The sequence below is a fragment of the Enhydra lutris genome, unplaced genomic scaffold (assembly GCF_002288905.1).
Source record: "Enhydra lutris kenyoni isolate GAN:26980312 unplaced genomic scaffold, ASM228890v2 scaffoldscaffold1, whole genome shotgun sequence".
Taxonomy (NCBI): domain Eukaryota; kingdom Metazoa; phylum Chordata; class Mammalia; order Carnivora; family Mustelidae; genus Enhydra; species Enhydra lutris.
Window position 1 is genome coordinate 104,194,905 of NW_019154085.1, and position 22,317 is coordinate 104,217,221.

A 22,317-nucleotide genomic window follows, 5' to 3' on the forward strand; every position below is an offset into this window, starting at 1 on the left:
GACATGTATTTTATGAGGCTAATGTGTTTGTATTCAGTTTTGAATCTCTTAATACTGCATTTAAAATTCAGCCAGTTTTCACCTTAAGAATAATGAGAGAGGTCTGAAAAGATAAGCTTAATGGTAAACAAATAACTTAGTTGCTTATGATGAGATTCAGAAATTATCTCACTGTTTAAGACAACTCAATGAAATAGGGAAGACATGTAATCCCCATTTTGTAGATGAGAAAACCACACTTAACAGCACTTGTCCCAATTTACAGAACTGAAATTCAAGTCTTCCCTACCTGAGCCAACCAGCAGAACTTTGTGTCTTAGACAAGGCTCTTTTGATTGATTGATCAGTTGGTTGGTTGGTTGCTTTGCTGGCTGATATTTGTAATCCAGAGAAAATATTTTACAACTTGGAATCCATAGGTTTTAGTTTTGGCCAAATGTGGAAAGTATCTGGACAATGTGTTGGATGAAGCTCAGAGCATTTCAACATGTATTGAAAGAAATCTTGAGATCATCTCACCATTCCCTGTTTTTTGAGTGAGTACAGGGCCTTTGAGGTGAAACCTAGGTCCAGACTTCAGTCACTGGGTAAGGTCACCTGCTTCACAAGGTGAAAACACTGCTAACTCATGGGTATGTTTATTATGGAAACAAATAGAAGGTTGTTTATACTGCTTAGTATAAAGTTACCATTTTTAGGCAGGGGTGATTGAGACGAGAGCCTACCATTTCCTTCCTTTAAATGTTTCACAGAAAATTAGACTGTTTCAGTTTGTGATTTTCTGAGAAAAACAATAACCCTCAATTAATTTGAAAATACTTAACAGGTGTTTATTTTAGTAAATTCACAGCACAAATGTTAATATACTCTCATTAATATGTAGCAGGGAAGCTTGGACATTTCTACAAAATCATCACAAAGCATGTTAGTTGGGTGGTTAAGATTTTATTTATTTTCATATGAGTTGTTAAAGACAGCAGCAGAGGGCTGCTTTGACTGCAGAATAAGCTGCTTTCACTGCTGCTGTTGAAGAATTCATGAGGAAATTTAACGCTGACTGGACTCAAATAAATCGAAGTTTTTGCCTACCTGGCTTCATTGACAGTTTTAACAAATCTTTTGCTGCTATGTTACAGTATATTGCTCTGCTGGCAACAAGGTGCATTTTAATATTTTCATTGTTTGCTCTTCACTTTTCTTAAAATGTCAAAGTTGAAGATAAGCAAGTTATTTGTATTGAAAAATAGCAATATGAGAGTTGGGCATTGGAATACTCTTAGAAGTATATTCCCATCTCCCCATCTCCTTTCTTAATGTCAAAAAGTTAACATAGGTAGTAATTTGCCCACAAAATTTTTCATGTGGGTAAATTGTGAACAACATGTTTTAAACTTCAGTCCCATTCAAACCTCTCCCCCCACATCATTTTAGGCAAATTATTGGTTTTAAGTATATTAAAACCATTGAGTTAGAAATATGTTCTCAATTAACGTAAAAATGCTTGTTATTAAAGCACAGATCTCTTCTGATCTTGCATTCTCTCCATTTAAATATAAGTCGTTTTTATTAGCACTTAAAATACAGAGCAGTGTTACCACTTAAGACCAAATGGCATGACAGAAGGTCGTCCTGTTCTGGGTGTGCTCTGGTAAATTCTGTCGAGGCCTCAGATACTGTCAGGAGGGCTACTTAGCTTTTGTGTATCTTATATATGGGCTTCTGAGAAGCGTTTTATTTGGAGAAGAGTCTACTGCTACATAAAGTTTGGAAACCTCTGATTTAAAATAACTTTGCTCCTGCCTTTTATAGTTGTTTTGTTTAAAGTGTAACTATAGCATCATGTTCAGAGCAAAGCTCTGGATTCAGGCTGGGTTTAAGACTTGGTTCCACGGGTTCTAATTATGTGACCTTGGGTGAGTCATTTTATCTTTGTAAGCCTCAATTTCCTCACCTGTAAAAAAACAGAATGAGATTATCTACCCCATAGGGTTGCTTTGAACAGTAAATTAGATGTATAATAGTTAAGCAGAGAAAAAGTGCTTAGTAGATGTTAACTATAATGTATAATTCTAGTTAGTTTGGGGGGATATATTGGCAGCCTTTAAGAATATTATCAGCCATTTATCTTTCTACATGTTTGAAATATGGATGTCTGCTTGAATACAATGAGGAATTCTCCAAATTCTTAGCTTTATCCTTAGACCTAATCACAAGAGATTCTTTACAGATTTCATAATCCTTAAGTATCAAATCCATTTCCCTAAACCATTTTTGCCTGGACCGTCCCTTTCTAGTCTTTTCTCATGAGTCACTGCAGCTTTGGCCTCACTTCATCAATTCCTTTCACTTAGTCTGTCAAGGTTTGCCTTCACTTTGCTCCTCTGAGGTACTACCACTGAAAACTTTATGTCTTCACTCAGCTTAACCCAATTCCCATGCCAACCTTGATCAAGTCTAGCAACATATATTTGACCCTTGAAAAACATGGGGATTAGGGACACCAACCCCTATATAGTTGAAAATTCATATATAACTTTTGACTCCCCAGAAACTTAACTGCTAATAACCTGTTATTGGCCAGAAGCCTTACTGAGAATATATAGAGTTGATTGACACATATTTTATATGTTACATGTAATATATACTATATTCTTACAATAAAGTAAGCTAGAGAAAAAAGTGTTAACAAAATTTACAGTACTGTAGTGTAAAAAATCCTTGTGTATGTGAATTGGTGCAGCTCAAACCGTGTTGTTCAAGGGTCATCTGTATTATGTATTCTGCAAATACCAGACCATTCGAGGACAAGGAAATAAAAGAACCGAAGGAGGTATTATGGGCAGAGATGATTGGGCCCTGGGGACTCAGGGGGCACACTGTATTTGACACTGTACTTGTGGTAACAAGACTAATTACATAGGTCACTGGACTACTGTAGCTGCAGTATACCTAACCTGCTGTGCACCTCTGGCACATGTCTCCAGTACTCACTTTTGGGAGCTAAGGTCAGGGACTTGGAGTTTGGTTGAAACCAAGTATCTCAGGTCTGGGACCTTGATTCTGAAATAGATTCCTACTGATACTATGACATTTTCAATTCTATTCTCATATTTATCGTATCCCTGAGAGTTTATATGCACTGTTTAAATTGCCTTGAGCATTAATTAATAATCAGTTTCAGTGGTGTTTACTTTGAAATACTGTGATTGTCACTATAAATTAGCCAACATGTCAGTAAGCCTGAATTCTGAATCAGAATTTTATCTGCATCTTACATGGTATAAGTAAAGTATAGTAGGGTTACTGCCCAGTGAGAACTTGGATAGCACTAGGGACTATAGTTGAATGAGACATGAGCTCCTGGTATGCATCTTAGAACATTAGAATCTTAAAATGAGCCACCAGTCCTGGCAAGTTTGTATTAGCTTGTACCAAGAATATGGATTTTGTTTGTTTTCTAGTCTTAAATTAGAATAAACTTTTTATGCTTCTGTGAGTGGTATGTATATACAGTTGAATCTTCAGCATTGTTTATTTTCTTTTATTTACAATTTGCAAGGCTTACCTTGCCACTTTTTCTTTTTTATAAGTAACAAAATAATCCATTTATGGTTATACTTCTTTCTATACCCTCCTTGTAACAGATCTTTTCTAGCTCCCGTCTTTTTCCTTTTCTCGCTCCCATCTTCAGAGCCAAAGGATTACCTCCACTTGTGAGATGTCAGCCAGAGCTCTGATGCCCACTTTTTTCTTTGGTTCCTATCTTCCTAGTCCTGTCTGAACTATCTGATAGATGCTGGCTTTCTCTTTAAGTCATAGGTCCCTTCTCTCAGAGGAATTCTTTCTTTTTTTTTTTTTTTTTCCAGGGGAATTATTTCTGATGTGGCTGTGTTCCACTATGCTGCCTGGTTGTTCTTCCAAAGTATATGATATCTCTTTATTCTTATATAATTAGCAATTGTGGGGATTTTTTGTTTTACTTTTGCCTAGAAACGGTATTTTTTTTTAGAATTGGTCTATTGTATGAAATTACTTTAAATGGATTTTAATTTATAATTCATGGTTTACCTATGAAAGTCATCTTCCTAGGTAATTGAGTAAGTAATAAATTAACTATACTTATGATCTCTACATTAGATACGAAGTAGGAAGTTATTTGTTATGATCAATTGAATTAATACACTTGGAATATGTCTTAAAATGTAATTGATGACCTTTGTTCAAAATAAGAATTTCAGGGGGCACCTGGGTGGCTCGGTGGGTTTAAGCCTCTGCCTTCAGCTCGGGTCGTGATCTCCGGGTCCTGCAATCAAGCCCTGCATCTCTGCTCAGCAGGGAGCCTGCTTCCCTCTCTCTCTCTCTCTCTCTCTCTGCCTGTCTCTCTGCCTACTTGTGATCTTTGTCAATTAAGTAAATAAAATCTTTTTTTAAAAAATAAGTATTTCAGGATTCTGTGCTGACATCCTTGATTACTTTGATAGAGTGTATTGGTTAGAGACGCAAGTAGATAGATAGATATAGATGGACTTTGGTTATGGGACATGGAGACATAAAAAGGGCAAATAGTTACTGGGATTACTGGGAAAGCACATAATTAGTTTGTAAAAGCTCCCAGACCAGTCTATTCCTCTGCAACAGTCTGACATCTGGAGAGCCTGACCATCAGGCTCTGAGAAGTTATTCTAACACCAAAGTTACTTAAAACAATGAGAGAAAGCAGATAGCCCTTTTCCTGAAGTCTGAAATTACAGTGTTCTTTCCTGTGTTCTGTCCCTGTGTTCTGTCTTGACTAATCCTTGCTGTGCATGCTGCATTCTCTCACCTTTTCTTTAGAACTTGGCTTAAATCCCAACTCAAGCCTGTGTGCTTGGCTCTCTTCCTTTCTGTGTTTTCCTGTGGACTGTGAATGTTTAAAGGAGAGGTTCAACTCAAATACCTACTGGAATCTCACAAGTAACCCTGGGTGGGATTTATGTAGACTGGGATGCCCATGGCCCATCTAAAGGCAACAGCTCATTCTTGGCTTTGACCAGTGATAATGCAGTTTCATTTTTTCCAGAGCTTCCAGATTTTCCATTCTGGAAATCCAGATACATATGTAAGTTTTTAAATGTAGCCAATTAACTCATATTTTATAAAGAAAAAATAATGGGCTAAATTATGTTGGCCAAAATTCGCCTGCCAGCCATGAATATGCAACCAGTGTTACAGGACAATGATCTCTAATTAGCAGTGCATAATAAAATCACTCCTGGAGCTTTTTTGACTGTATATGCCTAATCTTTAGTGCCAGTAATTTAAATTAATCGGTTTTAGCAGAATGTCCCATAATGTCAGTACTTTCCCTATCTTGTAACTGAGCATTGTCACTGTTATACCCATACCCACCAGATTTGGCTCACTTAAGATGTTCCTTACAAGTCAGGCTTGAGTTTGTCCCTGTTGTATATTTTAGGATTGTTATATATTAGGCTGTTTACTAGACCAAGAATAAAGTTGCTCTAACTCCATTCCCTTCTGATCTCGACCTTATACTATGCCCTGTAGATCTTCAGTTTTGAGGCTGTTTCCTGGGTGTGACAGCTATATGCAAAACTAGAAAAAAAAACTTTCTATTCACCTGGTCATTCTTAACCCTCAGCAAGGGATTGAGACCTATTGATTGATAGATGTGGAGTCCGGTGAATCCTGGTTTTTGTAAAGTCTTAGAGGCTTTTGATCAACTGCTTTTTAGAAATGTCACATCTATGAGGCTATGTGAGAGGATATCCATCTTTGTGTCCTGATCCATTCCGGCAGGCCATATTTGAGGTCCATGTCCCTGTTCTCATCTGTGGGAACATTTTCCTGGATTAGCAACACGTGAATGTATTGGATCTTAAAGGCTTGGGCTCTTGGCAGTTGAAACTAATAGAATAAAAACTATTGGGCTTGGTACCTGGATCCCTGACCATCAAGGTAGACCTCAAAGAAGGCCTTGCTGAAGAAAAAAAAAAAAAAAAAAAAGGTATATTCTTTGATGCAGTCCTTGCAGACTTCTCAGAATTTAGAGCATTTTGTTCCCTGAAGACTTCTATGTAGAAAGTTAGACTGAGTGGGCACTACGGCTTACCTACTTTTTTAATGATTAAGTTTGGGTTTTTTTTTTTTTAAGATTTTTATTTATTACTTGACAGAGAGAGACACAGCGAGAGAGAGAACACAAGCAGGGGAAGTGGGAGAGGGAGAAGCAGGCCCCTGCCGAGCAGAGAGCCCAACACGGAGCCTGACCCCAGGACTCCAGGACCATGACCCAAGCTGAAGGCAGATGCCCAACAACTGAGCCACCCAGGCTCCCCTAATGATTAAATTTTATTTTACATTTTGAAAATTTGGAATGGCTGTATTTTCTCTCAAGAGGAGCATTTCTGGAGGACCATACATTTAAACCATTAAACCTGGCTGACTTCCTTGGCACTAATAAAATTTTTAGCTTCATTACCTGTATCTACGAGATATTTAGTGGTGAGCCTCTAAGTAAGTTTCACAACCTTCTCTACCTAGGGAGAGCATATGTATCAAAGAGCCACTCTGACACTAATTTCTGTATCCATTTTCTTGGGATAAATTATGCTGTGGTGACAAATTACCCCAAGTCATAGCAGCTCATAACAACAAAGGTTATTTCTTTCTTACATTATATGTATATCATGGATCATCTATGATACTCCATGTCATGTCCATTCCAAGACCCACACTCTTGTGTGGGGCATTGACTAGTCTCATGGCCAAGGAAAAAGAAAAGCACAATAAATCATGAGCTGTTTCCTAAAGTGTCCTTTCAAAAGTGACCACTTCTACTCACATTTCATTGGACAGAGCAAGTCATATGGCTAAGCCTAATAATGTCAACCCGAAAGGGTGGAGAATGATGTTTTTTAAAATTTTTTATTTTTTATAAACATATATTTTTATCCCCAGGGGTACAGGTCTGTGAATCGCCAGGTTTACACACTTCACAGCACTCACCATAGCACATGCCCTCCCCAATGTCCATAACCCCACCCCCCTTCTCCCAACCCCCCTCCCCCCAGCAACCCTCAGTTTTTTGTGAGATTAAGAGTCACTTATGGTTTGTCTCCCTCCCAATCCCATCTTGTTTCATTTATTCTTCTCCTATCCCCTTAACCCCCCATGTTGCATCTCCACTTCCTCATATCAGGGAGATCATATGATAGTTGTCTTTGGAGAATGATTTTTAAACAAGAGTACAGTCTAATGGAGTTCCACTTCCTCAGGACCTTACAGCTTGTATCTTAGGCAACTATTTTCCCTCAACAAAAAAGCAGAAACTGAATGAAATCCGTGCCTGAATCATACAGCAGCAGCCATGCAACTTGACACAGCAGCTGTCAGCTCTCTGAGATCTTGGGCAATGGGACAGTAATTATTTTATTTTCCCAAAGACCTCCTGGCGTCATAGAGGTAAATAATAACCTCAGAAATGGTCACTACTCTTACCAACTATTTCTCCTTGCCTCACTTTCCTCACTCCCACAACCTCCATGGATCATGTGTGCTTCCTAGGATGCCAGCTGAGCCACTGGTTCCCCCTTCTGGCCTTTGTGGAAAACTCACAAGTAATATTTTTACATACACTATGCTGGTTCTTAAAAAAGCTACTGTTTTGGGACGCCTGGGTGGCTCAGTTGGTTAAGCAGCTGCCTTCGGCTCAGGTCATGATCCCAGCGTCCTGGGATCGAGTCCCACATCGGGCTCCTTGCTCGTCAGGGAGCCTGCTTCTCCCTCTGCCTCTGCCTGCCATTCTGTCTGCCTGTGCTCGCTCGCTCTCCCTCTCTCTCTCTGACAAATAAATAAATAAAATCTTTAAAAAAAAAAAAAAAAAAAAAAAAGCTACTGTTTTTTCCTTGAAGCTTCTCCTACCTAGCTCTTTTTATCAATTCTTGCTATCACAAATTGAGGCTTATGCTCCCTAATGTTAATTGGATTTTGTTTCTTTAAATTACATACTACAACAATGTCTTGTCCAGTTTTATCTCCTTAGTGAGCTCAGCACTCTTATTCAGATTCTAATCTTTGTTGCAGTTCATTACTTTCATGAATGGTGTTTTTCTTTTTTTCTTAAGATTTTATTATTTGTCAGAGAAAGAGAGAACACAAGCAGGGGGAATGGCAGGCAAAGGGAGAAGCAGACACCCCCGCCCCGAGCAAGGAGCCCAGTGCGGGACTCAGTCCCAGGACCCTGGGATCATGACCTGAGCCGAAGGAAGACGCTTAACTGACCAAGCCGCCCAGGCGTCCCTTGTGTTTTATTTCTAAGTAAAGTGGATCAATCACAAGTTCTCTAGATTGTACCAGGTGTTTTATCTGTGGGACAGTTCAACTCTCAATTCTGATTTCCCTTTGACTGCCTTTTTCCCTGGCTACCCATGTGACTCCACTGATAACTTTATTTTAAAAAAGTGTTTAGGAAAAGTGTGTGTACTGTTATAGTAGATTAATAGATATCTTCATCGTGATATCCTTAAAGTGTATTTGATTATTATGTAGAATTGTTTACAGATTTGATAAGGTAGGGAATTAGACAATGTACATTTTAAACTTGCAAGTTAAGAAAGGTTTCATTAAATGGTAGCTCTTGTAAACATGGTATTTAAAGCTTATCTCCTACTAGACATTGTAAATATTAGAGTTGCTTGACTCTAGCTTTTATTTTATTTTGTTTTGTTTTTGACCCTAGGTTTTGGGTTTTTTTTTTTTTTTTTTTAAAGATAATTATTTATTTGACAGAGAGAGTACAAGCAGGAAAAGCAGCGGGGGGTGGGGCAGAGGGAGAAGCGGGTTCCCCGTTGAGTAGGAAGCCAGTGTCACATGTGGGGCTCCCAGGACCACGACCGGAGCCCAGGACAGCTGCTTAACCAAATGAGCCACCCAAGCGCCCTGAACCTAGCTTTTAAAATAACAGTTCTAGAAGACAGCTTCCAAATACTCATTTTTTTTTCCTTTTTCCTGTCCAGATCACAGGAGACCCCTGGAGATGGGCAGCCTCCAGCTTTACCACCCAAACAATCAAAGAAAAACAGCTGGAACCAAATTAATTATTCACATTCTCAACAAGATCTAGAAAACCATATTAACGAAACATTTGATGTTCCATCTTCCCCTGAAAAATCTACTGTAAGTAGCTTTCAGATATTCTCACATTTCTTTGAAATTTTTTAATCGGAAGTGAAATTATTTATACTGTGGTATGTTTTGTCTGTAAATTATATTAGTGTACTTCCTCTTTTTCATCATATGTTGCTCATGAAATTTGCCATGATATAACCCATTTGTGGGATTTCCTTTTATCGTTGTTCTAAAAGTTCATTCTTGACAAATTTATGTTGATTTTAGTCTTGCAAAACACACATTTCAGAACAAATGCTACTAATGCATTAAATACCACTAACTTTATTATATAATTCACTGAATGCAGAGACTATCGTTTTCATCAACTTTTTGAAATTGAGTACAGATCCCTGGAGTATATGATTACTCTCTGTTCTGTAAAATATATTTATGAATTATGTTGGTATTTTTCCCTTAGAGAATATGCTTTTACCACAACTAAATGGTAACTTTTAGAATCCTCTGATTTATGAATTTTTATTGCTTTCTCAAGTAGATGTAAATAAACCAAAGGTGAGATTGCCAGTAAATTTTAGGGATACACTGTGTTCATGAAGAAGTATCAAAACAGACAAATATGGGTGTATTGCAGGAAACTTATAGGGACATCAGGGAATAAAATAAGGTGCAGGGATTGGAGGTCCACAGCAGGCATTGGCAGTACTAAAAGCTTCCAGTGACCATGCTCTCATCGCCTTTTTGTATCTAAAGTTTGAAAAGCAAGAGGCAGCCGCTCTATTCTCCGACACTTACTGCTCTACCATCACAAACATCAAAAAAAGATGAGAATCCTTCCAAAAATGAACAGCAGCTATGGTATTATCTTTGTGGTGATTCTCATGTATCATTAATTCGTTCATAGTCATTGAGGTCTTTTCTATATACTGGAGGATATATCTATATATTGGAGGATAGTGGAATATAAAGACAAATAAGACATGGTCCCTGCTGTTAAATAATCTACAGTCTAATTTGTCCATTCATGCAAAAATTAATTATTGAGTACCTGCTGTATACCATGTATTATTATAGGCTGTGGGAATATATTGGAATAAAATAGGGAGGAAACAAAACAAAAAACTCTACCTTCAAGGAACTTACATTCTGGGGATAAGGGTGAGACAAACCGTAAACAAGGTAAGTCATTTAAATATATAGCATATTAGATTAAGGAGAAAAATAAAGCAAGAAGAGGTCAGAGAATTTCAAGAGTAGAGTGCCACAACTTAAAATAGTGGAAGCCAGGCATGAATTCAGTGATGAGTTATAGAGCTATCTAGTGGAAGAGCAGGTGAGCTGAGGGAATAGAGGTACAAAAGAAGGGGTGTGACTGATACGGTCAGGGAACACCAAGGGAGTCCGTGTGGCCAGAGCGAAATAAGCTAATAAAGAGGAGAGGGCCAAATCCCCACAACCTTTAAAGATTTTGTTTTTTTATCCCTGAGTTAATCTGAGATAGGAAGCAAAAAGGGTTGGACACATTTGAGGAGAAAAGCAGCATGATGTCCCTTAAGTTGTAACAATAATCAGTCTGGCTCTTGTCTTGAAAACAGACCAAAAGCAGGGCAGAAGTAAAGGTACTGGTTGTGAGCTAGTACAGTATTCCAGGGACGTGAGGTGATTTGGATCTGGCTGGCAGCAGTGGAAGGAGGACAACATGGCTGTATTCTGGGTGGTTTGAGAACAGAGCTAACATAATATGCTGGGGGATTGTGTGTAGAGTACTGGAGAAGGAGAGGAATCAAAGATAACAGTAAAGTTTTGGGCCCGAACAACTAGGAGGATGAAGTTGCCAATTTCCAAGATGTGGAAGGCTGCTGTATGTAGAGCAGGCATAGGTGGACTATCGGGAGCGTGGTTTGGGGCATGCCAAGTTTGAGATGGCTACTAGAAATCCACTTACAGAGAGGATTCTGGAGGTGAAGGAGTGGTCCAAGCTAGAGTTAAAACATTGAGGTTTGGTGGCTTGTAGACAGTATGTAAAACCACAAGACAGGAAGACAACAGCAAGGGAGTGTGGTATGTGCAGATGACTAAATAAAAGACGTTCTAGAAAGTGAGCCTTTGGCCCTTCAAAATGTCAACATTAGGGAGATGAAGAAACCAGCAAAGGAGACTGAGAGGATGCAGACAGCAAGGTAGGAAGAAAACGAGTCCACTGGCTAACTGGCTGACGGGAAGAAAGTCACAGAGAGAATAACCAGTTTTGTCAAGTGTTACTAGCAAGTCAAGTAGGATGAGGGCTGATGGTTGAACTCTGGATTTAGCAATGTGAAGCTCTTTGGTGACCTTAATTAGAACAGTTTTGATGGAGCACTGAGGATAAAAACATGACTGTGGGAGGTTGGGATCAGGGGAAATAGAGATAGCAAATGTGGCCAACTCTTTTAAAGAACTTTAATAGCAAGAGGAAGGAGACAGATGAGGAGGTAGAATCCAGAGAAAAGGGGTTTTGTTTGTTTGTTTGTTTGTTTGTTTTGGGAGGGGAGAAGTAAGAGTATTTCTCTGAAGCATGGAGGAAATGGATAATGTAGAAGAGTAGAGAATTGCTGTAGCAATATCTTTGAATTTGGAAGAGGGCCTGGGTCTAGAGCAAGGAGAAAGACAGTTTGAAGGTAATATAATTAGAAGTGATTATAGGGAAGAATGTGAATTATTTCCCAATAAAACTTTTTTAAAAAGCAGAGGAAGGAATGTGAATTCATGTAACACTTAGGAACACTTATTGTATGCAGAGCTTTGAGTTAGGTTCCAGAGATATTGCAGTTAATAACTTAATTCATAATGCCTGTTTCTCCTTAAACTTAGCCTAGCATGCAGGGGCAAGGAGACTGTATCTACTTGGTGTAACTGCAAGTTATTAGTCAAAATTTACTTTGCTAAGTTAACATTGGAATTTAAATTGTGATTTTTATACACTACAGATAATATCAACATACAAAAAGTATACATCATGTATATCTTTGAGGGGAGATTATAAATGGGCAAAATTACAAGTTATTTATTTTTGTCTTTTTAAGCCTAATGGTGGTATTCCACAAGATAATCTTGTTCTAATCAGAATGAAACCTGATGAAAATGGAAGGTTTGGATTCAATGTAAAGGTAATCTAGAATTTACATTGTACAGGTTTTTAAATTAAGATGTGTTTATTTTGTAATATTTGGCTGATATCTGACTTGTTCTGTTTTTCAGGGAGGGTATGATCAGAAGATGCCTGTGATTGTGTCCCGAGTAGCACCAGGAACACCTGTGAGTTATCTAAATCTTGCAAGTAAATCCTGTTTTCAAGAAAATGTACTCATTTAATTTTTATTAGTTTAAATAAAGGAATAAATTAATCATTTCTTTTAATTCCTCAAGTATCAAATGTTGGCTAAATCTCTTAAATTGCTGGGAAGTTCGTTTTTATTTCCAGTCTATAGGAGTTTTTTAAAAACCCTTGTTTTTGTAAAGAAGCTATATATAACTTTCAGTGTTTCTAAAGTTTTAAAAGATTCTATCAAAATAACTCCTTCAAATAGCAAAATGTAGACAGTATAGTATTTGTTTTTCTTTTTTGTTTGCTTTTTTTTTCATTTAAAATTGTTTACAGTCTATTTGCAAATTTTTTGTTTAAAAAATCTACTTTAAATAGAAATGATACCTGTGTTTTCCCTATAGAACAGTTTTTAAATTTTTCACTGAAACATATTAAACAAAAATATTATATTAAACATTTTAAACAAAAGTATAGGGAAGTCTAGGTACTTCCATTATGATGAACCCTTCTGTACCCTTCATTCACCTTTAGCACTCAAGAACTTTCTGCTCATCATAAGGATAACTCTTAATTGTGGATGTGTTATCTTTACTGCTTGTATATGTAGCAAATACTGCTTTCAAATTCCCATTTATGTTGTTGCCTACTTTACCTAAATGGTCTTCAAGGACTTTGCAATCAGCACGTTTTATCATTTACCTATCTCTCTGTCCTAGGACAGGTATAAACCAGCACCCTGAGAGAAAAAGGCCAGTTAATGCTTTCTTTGGTGCTTCGCGGCAACCTTAAAATTAGTTTGAAGATCACAGTCAAGACTGATCAGGGATATCATGATACATAGTTTTGGTTCTGGTTGTTAAGGACTTTGTTGGTTGCAAATAACAGGGTACTCTACGATATCCCTGGCTTAAGCATAAATACAAAGTCGTACACCTAATCATATAGCTGTAGAGTTTTCTCACAAAACCCAAGGATAGGATTGCCATCAGATCTCTAGGGGGGAAAAAAACAAAACAAAACAAAACAAAACTTTAAAATGAACATCAGGACTCTAGATATTTCATCTCTAGTTCTTTGCATGTTCCATTTTTCTCTCTCACTGCAAACCAATTTGTATAGGGAATCAGCCTCATCTCCTTCGCTCCTCTAAATAAAATTCAGTCTAAATAAAAAGAGTGCTCTTAGTAACAGATTCAGGTTAGTCCTATAACATCACCACCATATGATTGTGACCCCTGCATCTCTACTAAAGAGAAATTGTATAGCTACCATTATTCTCCTCAGCTGATATGATGGGCTAATGGTAACTTCCAGATTCATATATTACCAGCCCAGCCACCTAGAGGGATTAAACCTCAGTCCAATTTTACAGACTCCTGGGAAGTAAGTCCTTCACAGATCCAGCTCATAGCAGATGTCCACTTTTCAACAAATCACTTGTGGGCAGTGGGGACAGGATAGGGATATGATGTATAAAATGCCTCCTGAACCTATTCTACATGTGAAGGATGGGGACATAGATAGAGGAAATAGTCAAAATTATTTATTAGTACATACTTAATGGGAAATATGTATTTGGGACAGACTACAGATGAGAAGATTAAAGATCGCTAATTCTCACCTGTAGATAATGTCTAAAATAGAAAACTAAAGGGGCACCTGGGTGGCTCAGATGGTTAAGCATCTGCCTTTGGCTTGGGTCATGATCTCTAGGTCCTGGGATCGAGCCCCGTGCTGGGCTCCCGGCTGAGCAGGGAGTCGTCTTCTCCCTCTCTCTCTCCCCCTGCTTGTGCTCTCTCTCTGTTTCTCTCTCAAAGAGATAAATAAAATCTTTAAAAAATAAGAATAAAATGAAAAACCTGAAGAAAAACAAATTGAGGATGTTATTTAGAGATACCGAAGTAGATACAAAAGATGTAGGTAAAATGTTGAAAGAAGTTGCCTGGCGTGGGAGAATGGTACAGAGGAGTACAAAAAATTGTTTCTTGCCTTAGTAATCTTATAGACCTAGTCAATTCTCTTAGCTCTGTGATGTATAACTTTACTAAAAACAAATTTACTGTTTTTTTTAATCAAATACATATCTTTTGACCCACTGATTCCACTTTGAGCAGTTTCCTCTAATGAAGAAGTTGGACTAGGAAACAAAGGATACACAAGGATGTTCATTGTAATATTGTTTCTAATAAAATGGGGTGACCAAAATGTACCTCATTAGAGTTGGTGAAATAAATTGTATGCTACTTTGCAGCTGTTGAAATGATGAATGATGTAGCTCCATATAAGTATGGAAATATATTCATAAGATAGCATTATAGAAAATGCAACAAGAGGAAATCAGAGAGGGAGACAAACCATAAGAAACTTAATCATATGAAACAAACTGAGGGTTGCTGGAGGGGAGGGGGAGGGGGGATGGGGCAACTGGGTAATGGACATTAAGGAGGGCACATAATATAATGAGCACTGAGTATTATATAAAACTGATGCATCGGGGGGCACCTGGGTGGCTTGGTGGGTTGGAGCCTCTGCCTTTGGCTCGGGTCCTGATCCCAGGGTCCTGGGATCGAGCCCCACATCGGGCTCTCTGCTCAGCAGGGAGCCTGCTTCCCTTCCTCTCTCTCTGCCTGCCTCTCTGCCTACCTGTGATCTCTGTCTGTCAAATAAATAAAATCTTTAAAAAAAAAAAAAAAAACTGATGCATCAGTGACCTCTACCTCTGAAACTAATACATTGTATGTTAATTAAATTTGCATTTGAAATGAATAAATAATGGAAAAATGCATATTGCTCCATATGTATGTTTGATCCGGTTTTTAATTTTTTTTTAATTTTTAATTTAATTTTTTTTAGAGGTGGGGGTAGAGAGATGTGGAGGGAGGGAGAGGGAGAAAAAGAATCTTAAGCAGGCTCCACACTAGAAACACTGAGAAATAAAGTGTTCTTTATCCTTGTGGAAACTTACCACAAGTACTTTGAACAGTGGAATGTTGCCCTTCTTGTCATATAACTTAAAATACAGTGGAGGCATTTTTCTTAGGTTGGCAAATTGTCCTGATCATTTTTAAATTTGAATTCACTTCCAGCATTTTATCAGTGCATTTTCAGTGTTGTGAAATGTGACCACCAAATTCCTTTCAGTGCCTGTCTGGAGGCTCTCTAACAGTAGTCGTGTCAGTATCTCCACTGTCAGTGGTTTATGTTCAACTTGAATTTTATTTCCACCACTATCACTCTTTTGATTCTTTGCTGTGTTTTTAATTTTTCTGGCCAGTTGCCTCTTTAGATTTACATGGGTTTGTCACTGGGAGACAAGGAGGTGATGCAGATACCTGCTTTGCTGTCTCGGCATGAGCTGAGTAACAGAGGCACAACAACAGATCACCTGCAGACTTTGAAAGAAGTGATGTGATTGGTCACTGATCGTGATGTTTATCTGTTGTCTATGTAGTGATTTGTGGACTCGTGAGCTAGTAGCAAAGCTCGTACTTTATACAGGTTTTCACAATTAATGTGTTGTGGTAACAGTAATTTGAACTTTGTTGGGAGACTGGTATTATTTAACTGATCTGTAGTAACTGCAATTTGTACATACCTGGACAGTGCAGAGTAAGGGCTGCCACTGTCTATGCATCTCGAGGCCATTAGTCTTATCTGTATATCTAAGCATTTAATAAGGCATCAGGGGTAAAGTTGTTGAAAGAAAAAGGAAGAAAAGTAGTAGCTTCATGGGAAAGCTCGAGTTCTGCTTTTTACAAAGAGATGAATAAATGGATAGATGCTTTTCTTTATGTACTTTTTGTTCTCTTGCTGTAGAGTCTACAAAAATTAATTCCTGTCCTTTATTTTCAGAAAGCTATGTGCACATCTGAAACCTTATTTATGTTACATTACAGGCTGACCTCTGTGTCCCTCGATTGAATGAAGGGGACCAAGTTGTGCTGATCAATGGTCGGGACATTGCAGAACATACCCATGATCAAGTTGTCTTGTTTATTAAAGCTAGCTGTGAGAGACATTCTGGGGAACTTGTACTCCTGGTTCGACCTAATGGTAAGTATTCTATGCAGCACTGAGTATTTTTATAATCTGTTAGTATTTGTTACTAGACAGAACAACCAGAGTGGGCTTTTTAAAACATAAGTCATGTCATGCACTGTCCTGCTCAAAGCATAGTGACTTCTATTCACACTTGGATTAAAATTGAAATCTTGGCCACTTACCTACCACAGTCTTGCTCACTCTATTCTTTGCTGGCTTTTTTTGTTTGTTTTTCCTTCTCCCTAAATCTCCTTGATTTTGATAGGACTTTTACCCTCACTTCCATCAGGTCTCTGCTCAATTGCCATCCCTAGAAAGTCCTCTTCTGACTACCATAGCTAAAATGGCCTCCCACTTCCCTCAGTTACTTGAGTAGTGGTAGGTATGCAGCAAACACATGTTACATAGATGAGTACATTTTGAACCACTTATAGAAAATTCTGTAACAAGCTGTAGTTAAAGCTTTTTTTTTTTTTAATTTTTATTTATTTATTTGACACAGAGGTCACAAGTAGGCAGAGAGGCAGGCAGAGAGAGAGAGAGGAAACAGGCTCCCTGCTGAGCAGAGAGCCAGATGCAGGGCTCAATCTCAGGACCCTAGGATCATGACCTGAGCCGAAGGCAGAGGCCTTAACCCACTGAGCAACCCAGGTGCCCCTGTAGTTAAAGCATTTTTAAAAATCCTATCTTTGGGGGCGCCTGGATGGCTCAGTCGTTAAGTGTCTGTCTTCAGCTCAGGTCATGATCCCAGGCTCCTGGGATCGAGCCCAGCATTGGGCTCCCTGGTCTGCAGGAGGCCTGCTTCTCCCTCTCCCATTCCCCTTGCTTGTGTTTACTCTCTGGCTGTCTCTTTCTCTGTCAAATAAATAAAATCTTAGATAGATAGATAGATAGATAGATAGATAGATAGATAGATAGATAGATAAACTGATAATAATTTAAAATAAAAATAAATTTGGGGGGCACCTGGGTAGCTCAGTGGGTTAAAGCCTCTGCCTTCGGCTCAGGTCATGATCCCAGGGTCCTGGGATCCGAGCCCCGCATCGGGCTCTCTGCTCAGCAGGGAGCGTGCTTCCTCCTCTCTCTCTGCCCGCCTCTCTGCCTACTTGTGATCTCTATCTGTCAAATAAATAAAATCTTTTAAAAATAAATAGATAAATTTGGAAAATTCAATCAATCAATAAAATAAAATAAAAATCCTGTCTTTGTTGGCAGTAGACAATGCCAGTAGCCTAATCATGTCATCTCTTATCTGGACAGCCACCTTGTTAATTCAGAGCCAGAGTTCCAGGTTTCTAGAAGCTTTAATACCATGCACTCTAGCTCTTTTGCTGATTGCTTGAGTTTCCTCTACAACAGCCTCAAGATCATCCTGGCAGCAGATAGCACTCAGTGACTCCTAAAGCAGGTCACTTTCCCTGGGTAGGCTGAACATATAATTGAACTAAAAATTCACCTTCTTTCAGTCTCTTTGTTCCTAATTCTGTCCCTCTGTACTAATCAGAATAAGTTAAATCCCCCTTTCTCCAGTTTAACAATCCCACGTCCTTCAGTGTTCACAGGGCATTGTTTCAAGTTTCCATAACACTTTATCAGTCCCCTCAGAGAAGAGTTCTTACATGCCTATATCCCAGCACTAGACACATTCTTCTAGTTTTGTTTTGAACAGTTTGCCAGTAATCATAGTTTCAGCCATAAGAGTAATTATTGGTTAATACCTTGCTACCAGTTGTTGAGTATATCCCATAAGGACGTAAAATGTAGTTAAAGTCGACCCATTCCCTACCCCACCAAACCCAACCCTGCAAAGTTTTCCAGGAGAGTTCATTTTAAAAAGAAAAATACAGAACTCATTTTGTCTCTTGGGCACAAACAGGCATTTTCATTTTATGTTCTCTACTTTGTGTTTTTCTGCATTCATGGTCTGGAATTGGCTTTCTGAGAAAATTCAAAGGACTTCAATAGAACATTCTATTTTGACTTTTCAAGAACTCCTTTATTTAGTCCTGATATTTAGGTGATGCATTATTAGGCATTTTCTGTCACATAATGCAACTTAAATTTTATACTAAGGATAATATTCTCTAAATTTTGTTTGTTCCATTTTCTTTTGATAACAGATCCTAAGGAACTTAATGCTAAGTTTTACACCTGGACTATTTTGTATGTTCTTATTTAATCTATACAGCCATCTAATGAGATAGATATATTATCCCCATTTTATAGTTGAAGTCACTTTAGCACCAAGACTTTCAGTTATCAGCTCACAAATTAATGATTTACACAGAACCAGAATATGAACAAAATTCTGTATAATGGAAGAGTCATGTCTTTTTGCAGTTCCAAATCACTTTATACTTTAAATTACGAGCGGAAACCACCTAGGGCTTTTCTTGCAAAAGATCTTTCTGTTGTTTGTTGTCAAAATCTGGACTGTGGGGGGCGCCTGGGTGGCACAGCTGGTTAAGTATCTAACTCGATTTCCGCTCAGGTCATGATCCCAGGGCTGTGAGATGGATATAGCTCTGTGTGGGGTTCAGTGCTGGGGGTGGAGCATGCTTAAGATTCTTGCGCATGCACTCTCTCTCACCCTCCCCCACTTCCGTGTGTGTGTGCTTTCTCTAAAAAAGAAAATATCTGGGGCGCCTGGGTGGCTCAGTGGGTTAAAGCCCCTGCCTTCAGCTCAGGTCATGATCCCAGGCTCCTGGGATGGAGCCCTGCATCGGGCTCTCTGCTCAGCATGGAGCCTGCTTCCTCCTCTCTCTGCCTGCCTCTCTGCCTACTTGTGATCTCTGTCTGTCAAATAAATAAATAAAATCTTTTAAAAAAATAAATAAGAAAAAGAAAAAAGAAAATATCTGGACTGGGACCTGTATTTTCTTTTAGTTTGAATCGGTCATGTCCCTTTTTATTTAAAACAACATATAATCAGACTTTAAAACTGTATTTACAAAAAGTATCAAAAAACCAGACAGCTTGTTTTTCTGGGTTTTTTCCCCTTTAAATCTCCTTCTTAGGCAAAATGCAATCATACTTTTTTTTTTCTTTTCATTCTTCTTTTCAGAAGTTTATTCTTCTCAAAAGTGCACGCATCTGAACAGGAACCAGATGTCTTAAGCATGGGCAAAAGAGCCTCGTAGCTTGGTTCTACTCTGGCTGTCTTTCAGCTTTTGCCCTTAAATCTGTGGGGATCAGGATTTTGTGGGACCAAGAGGGCATGCCAAGCCATCACTTGTGACCACTCCTGCTTTTCTAGACCACCTCATTTCGACCCTCAGTTCTCTGTCCAGATAGCTCCGATCCCACTTCTTGGGCCTATGTGGCTGTTTCCTCTAGGTCCGTTATTCCAGGGGTGGATCACACGGTGTGTATACCCCAAGGCCAGCAGGGTAGCTAAGAGGCAGCAGTTTTCAGAGGAGTGGAGAGCAAGCTTACATAGGGCTTGTAAGTTCGCACATATTTTCATACGCTCCCGTGTTAAAGAATGGAGTTCAGGGTGGGAAAAGAAGTAAGGCAGACTACAGGCCAAGAGTCTGTCGTCTGGCTCTCTTTATACTACCATGATCATGGATTCTGGCCTCCCAGGTTTTGTAGATGTGTCGAAGAAAGATAAAAGAACAGGTTTTTGTTTTTGTTTTTGTTTTTGTTTTTTTTAAAGATTTTATTTATTTATTTGACAGAGAGAGATCACAAGTAGACAGAGAGGCAGGCAGAGAGAGGGAGGGAAGCAGGCTCCATGCTGAGCAGAGAGCCCGATGTGGGACTCGATCCCAGGACCCTGAGATCATGACCTGAGCCGAAGGCAGCGGCCTAAACCACTGAGCCACCCAGGCGCCCAAAAGAACAGGTTTTGTTTAGCACTCTATTCAAGTTATTTGTGTCTTTTCATATCTGGATGTATGGTATATACCTGTTTCTACTTTTATTCTAGGTCCAAAATTTAAGGGCAGGTCTGTTCTGAGCTGCTTCTTGGCAGCTCCTCTTTTTCTAATTGTCTCTTCAAGTTACAGACATTTTCAGCAATATGGCCAATGACGTTTCTTTTCCCTAAAGGTGTACAGCAAAGCTCAACTTCACAGCCACTTTGTCCCTTACACAGTGACACCAGACTCTGATCTGATGAATTCTTTTTCCTGACATAGATGAAAGAACACATCTAGTTAATTCGTTTTGCCAGTTGATTAAGATTCCCATGTGGCTTTTTTGTTTCTGTTTTTGTTTTTTTTAGCTGTATATGATGTAGTGGAAGAAAAGCTGGAAAATGAGCCAGACTTCCAGTACATTCCTGAGAAAGCCCCACTAGATAGTGTCCATCAGGATGACCATTCCCTGCGGGAGTCAATGATACAGCTAGCTGAGGGGCTCATCACTGGAACAGTCCTGACACAATTTGATGTAAGTAATATTGTATGGAAGGGATATTGGGCCGTATTTTCTAATTAATTTCATGGTCTCTTAACTGCCTAATCTATCGTTTATAATTTATAAACTAAAATGGTATTCTGTGATATATTTGACATAAAAACATGTTCTAAAATACATAGTTTTAAACATTGCTCCCAAAATACTAATTGTAGTTACATAAATATCTATTTAAAAGAGAGGAATAAGGAGATTTTGTGCATGTCATCAAACTAAAATTTTTTCTGTGATTCAATAGCTATTTTTATGAAAGGTGGCAGATGAAGATAGGCTATGGTAGAGCTAAAAATCCTGAGTTAAAAGAAAATAACTTTTGTTATTTGTTATACCTCATCATATTTCATCCTTCTCTAATTTTTGTGTCTAGTTTGTCATCATTAATATTTGTTGCTCTAAAGTATGTGTTATTGGTAAGTGACTATAAAACATTTGTGACTGTAAATCATTTAGGACCTGTCAGTTTTTCTTTTAAGAATTTCTTCATTCCAGGCGCCAGGCTGCTCAGTTGGTTAAGCAAATGCCTTCTGCTCAGGTCATGAACCCCCAGTCTGAGATCGAGTCCAAGTCGACTTGGGCTCTGCTCAGCGGGGAGCCTGCTTCTCCCTCTGCCGCTCCCCCTGCTTGTGCCCTCTCTCTCTAACAAATAAATAAAATCTTTAAAAAGAAAAAAAAAAGTTGTTCTTGGTTCATATACTATGTAAACCTCTCCAAATTAAATGAGACCTAAATGTTTTCTGCAGATTTGCTATTCATAACTTCAGGTACTTTTCTGTAAGCAAAATTGTTTTCAATTGTTTTATCATTTTAAAAAATACAGTATATATTGGGGCGCCTGGGTGGCTCAGTTGGTTAAGCGACTGCTTTCAGCTCGGGTCATGATCCTGGAGTCCCGGGATCGAGTCCCGCATAGGGCTCCCAGCTCTACGGGGAGTCTGCTTCTCTCTCTGACCTTCTCCTCGCTCATACTCTCTCTCACTGTCTCTCTCTCAAATAAATAAATAAAATATTAAAAAATAATAATAAAAATAAAAAATACAGTATGTAATTTATGTCAGAAATTGTGCAGAATTCAGCTTCGCAAATTTGGTTCAGTTCCCTACTAGCCTAAGGTACATCATTGTATGGATGAGGTATCCTAAGGAAAAAACAATGCTTGTTGTTAGCATAGAAATAATCCTGAAAAACAAAACAGAATCTCTTAATGGCTTGCTGGACTCAACCTTATGTGCCCCCTCCTTTTTTTTTTTTTTCCCCCCAGCAACTATATCGGAAAAAACCTGGAATGACAATGTCTTGTGCCAAATTACCTCAAAATATTTCCAAAAATAGATACAGAGATATTTCGCCTTGTAAGTACCTACTATCTCTATTTGTTAAGGTTAATCTTTTTAGCATAACTTTATCAAAACATTCTTTCTTTT

The 22,317-nt window shown here is 38.5% G+C and overlaps 1 protein-coding gene across 1 annotated transcript in view; it reads left to right on the forward strand.

Moving 5' to 3' along the window:
- The window catches only part of LOC111159262 (protein tyrosine phosphatase, non-receptor type 4), a 214,884-nt gene that overhangs the window by 167,711 nt on the left and 24,856 nt on the right, over positions 1-22,317 (forward strand). Inside the window, exons 16-21 of the mRNA XM_022521712.1 lie at positions 9,018-9,177; positions 12,192-12,275; positions 12,367-12,423; positions 16,330-16,486; positions 20,703-20,869; positions 22,155-22,245. Of these exons, the coding sequence (XP_022377420.1) occupies positions 9,018-9,177; positions 12,192-12,275; positions 12,367-12,423; positions 16,330-16,486; positions 20,703-20,869; positions 22,155-22,245 (716 nt within the window). The remainder of the gene's footprint in view (positions 1-9,017; positions 9,178-12,191; positions 12,276-12,366; positions 12,424-16,329; positions 16,487-20,702; positions 20,870-22,154; positions 22,246-22,317) is intronic.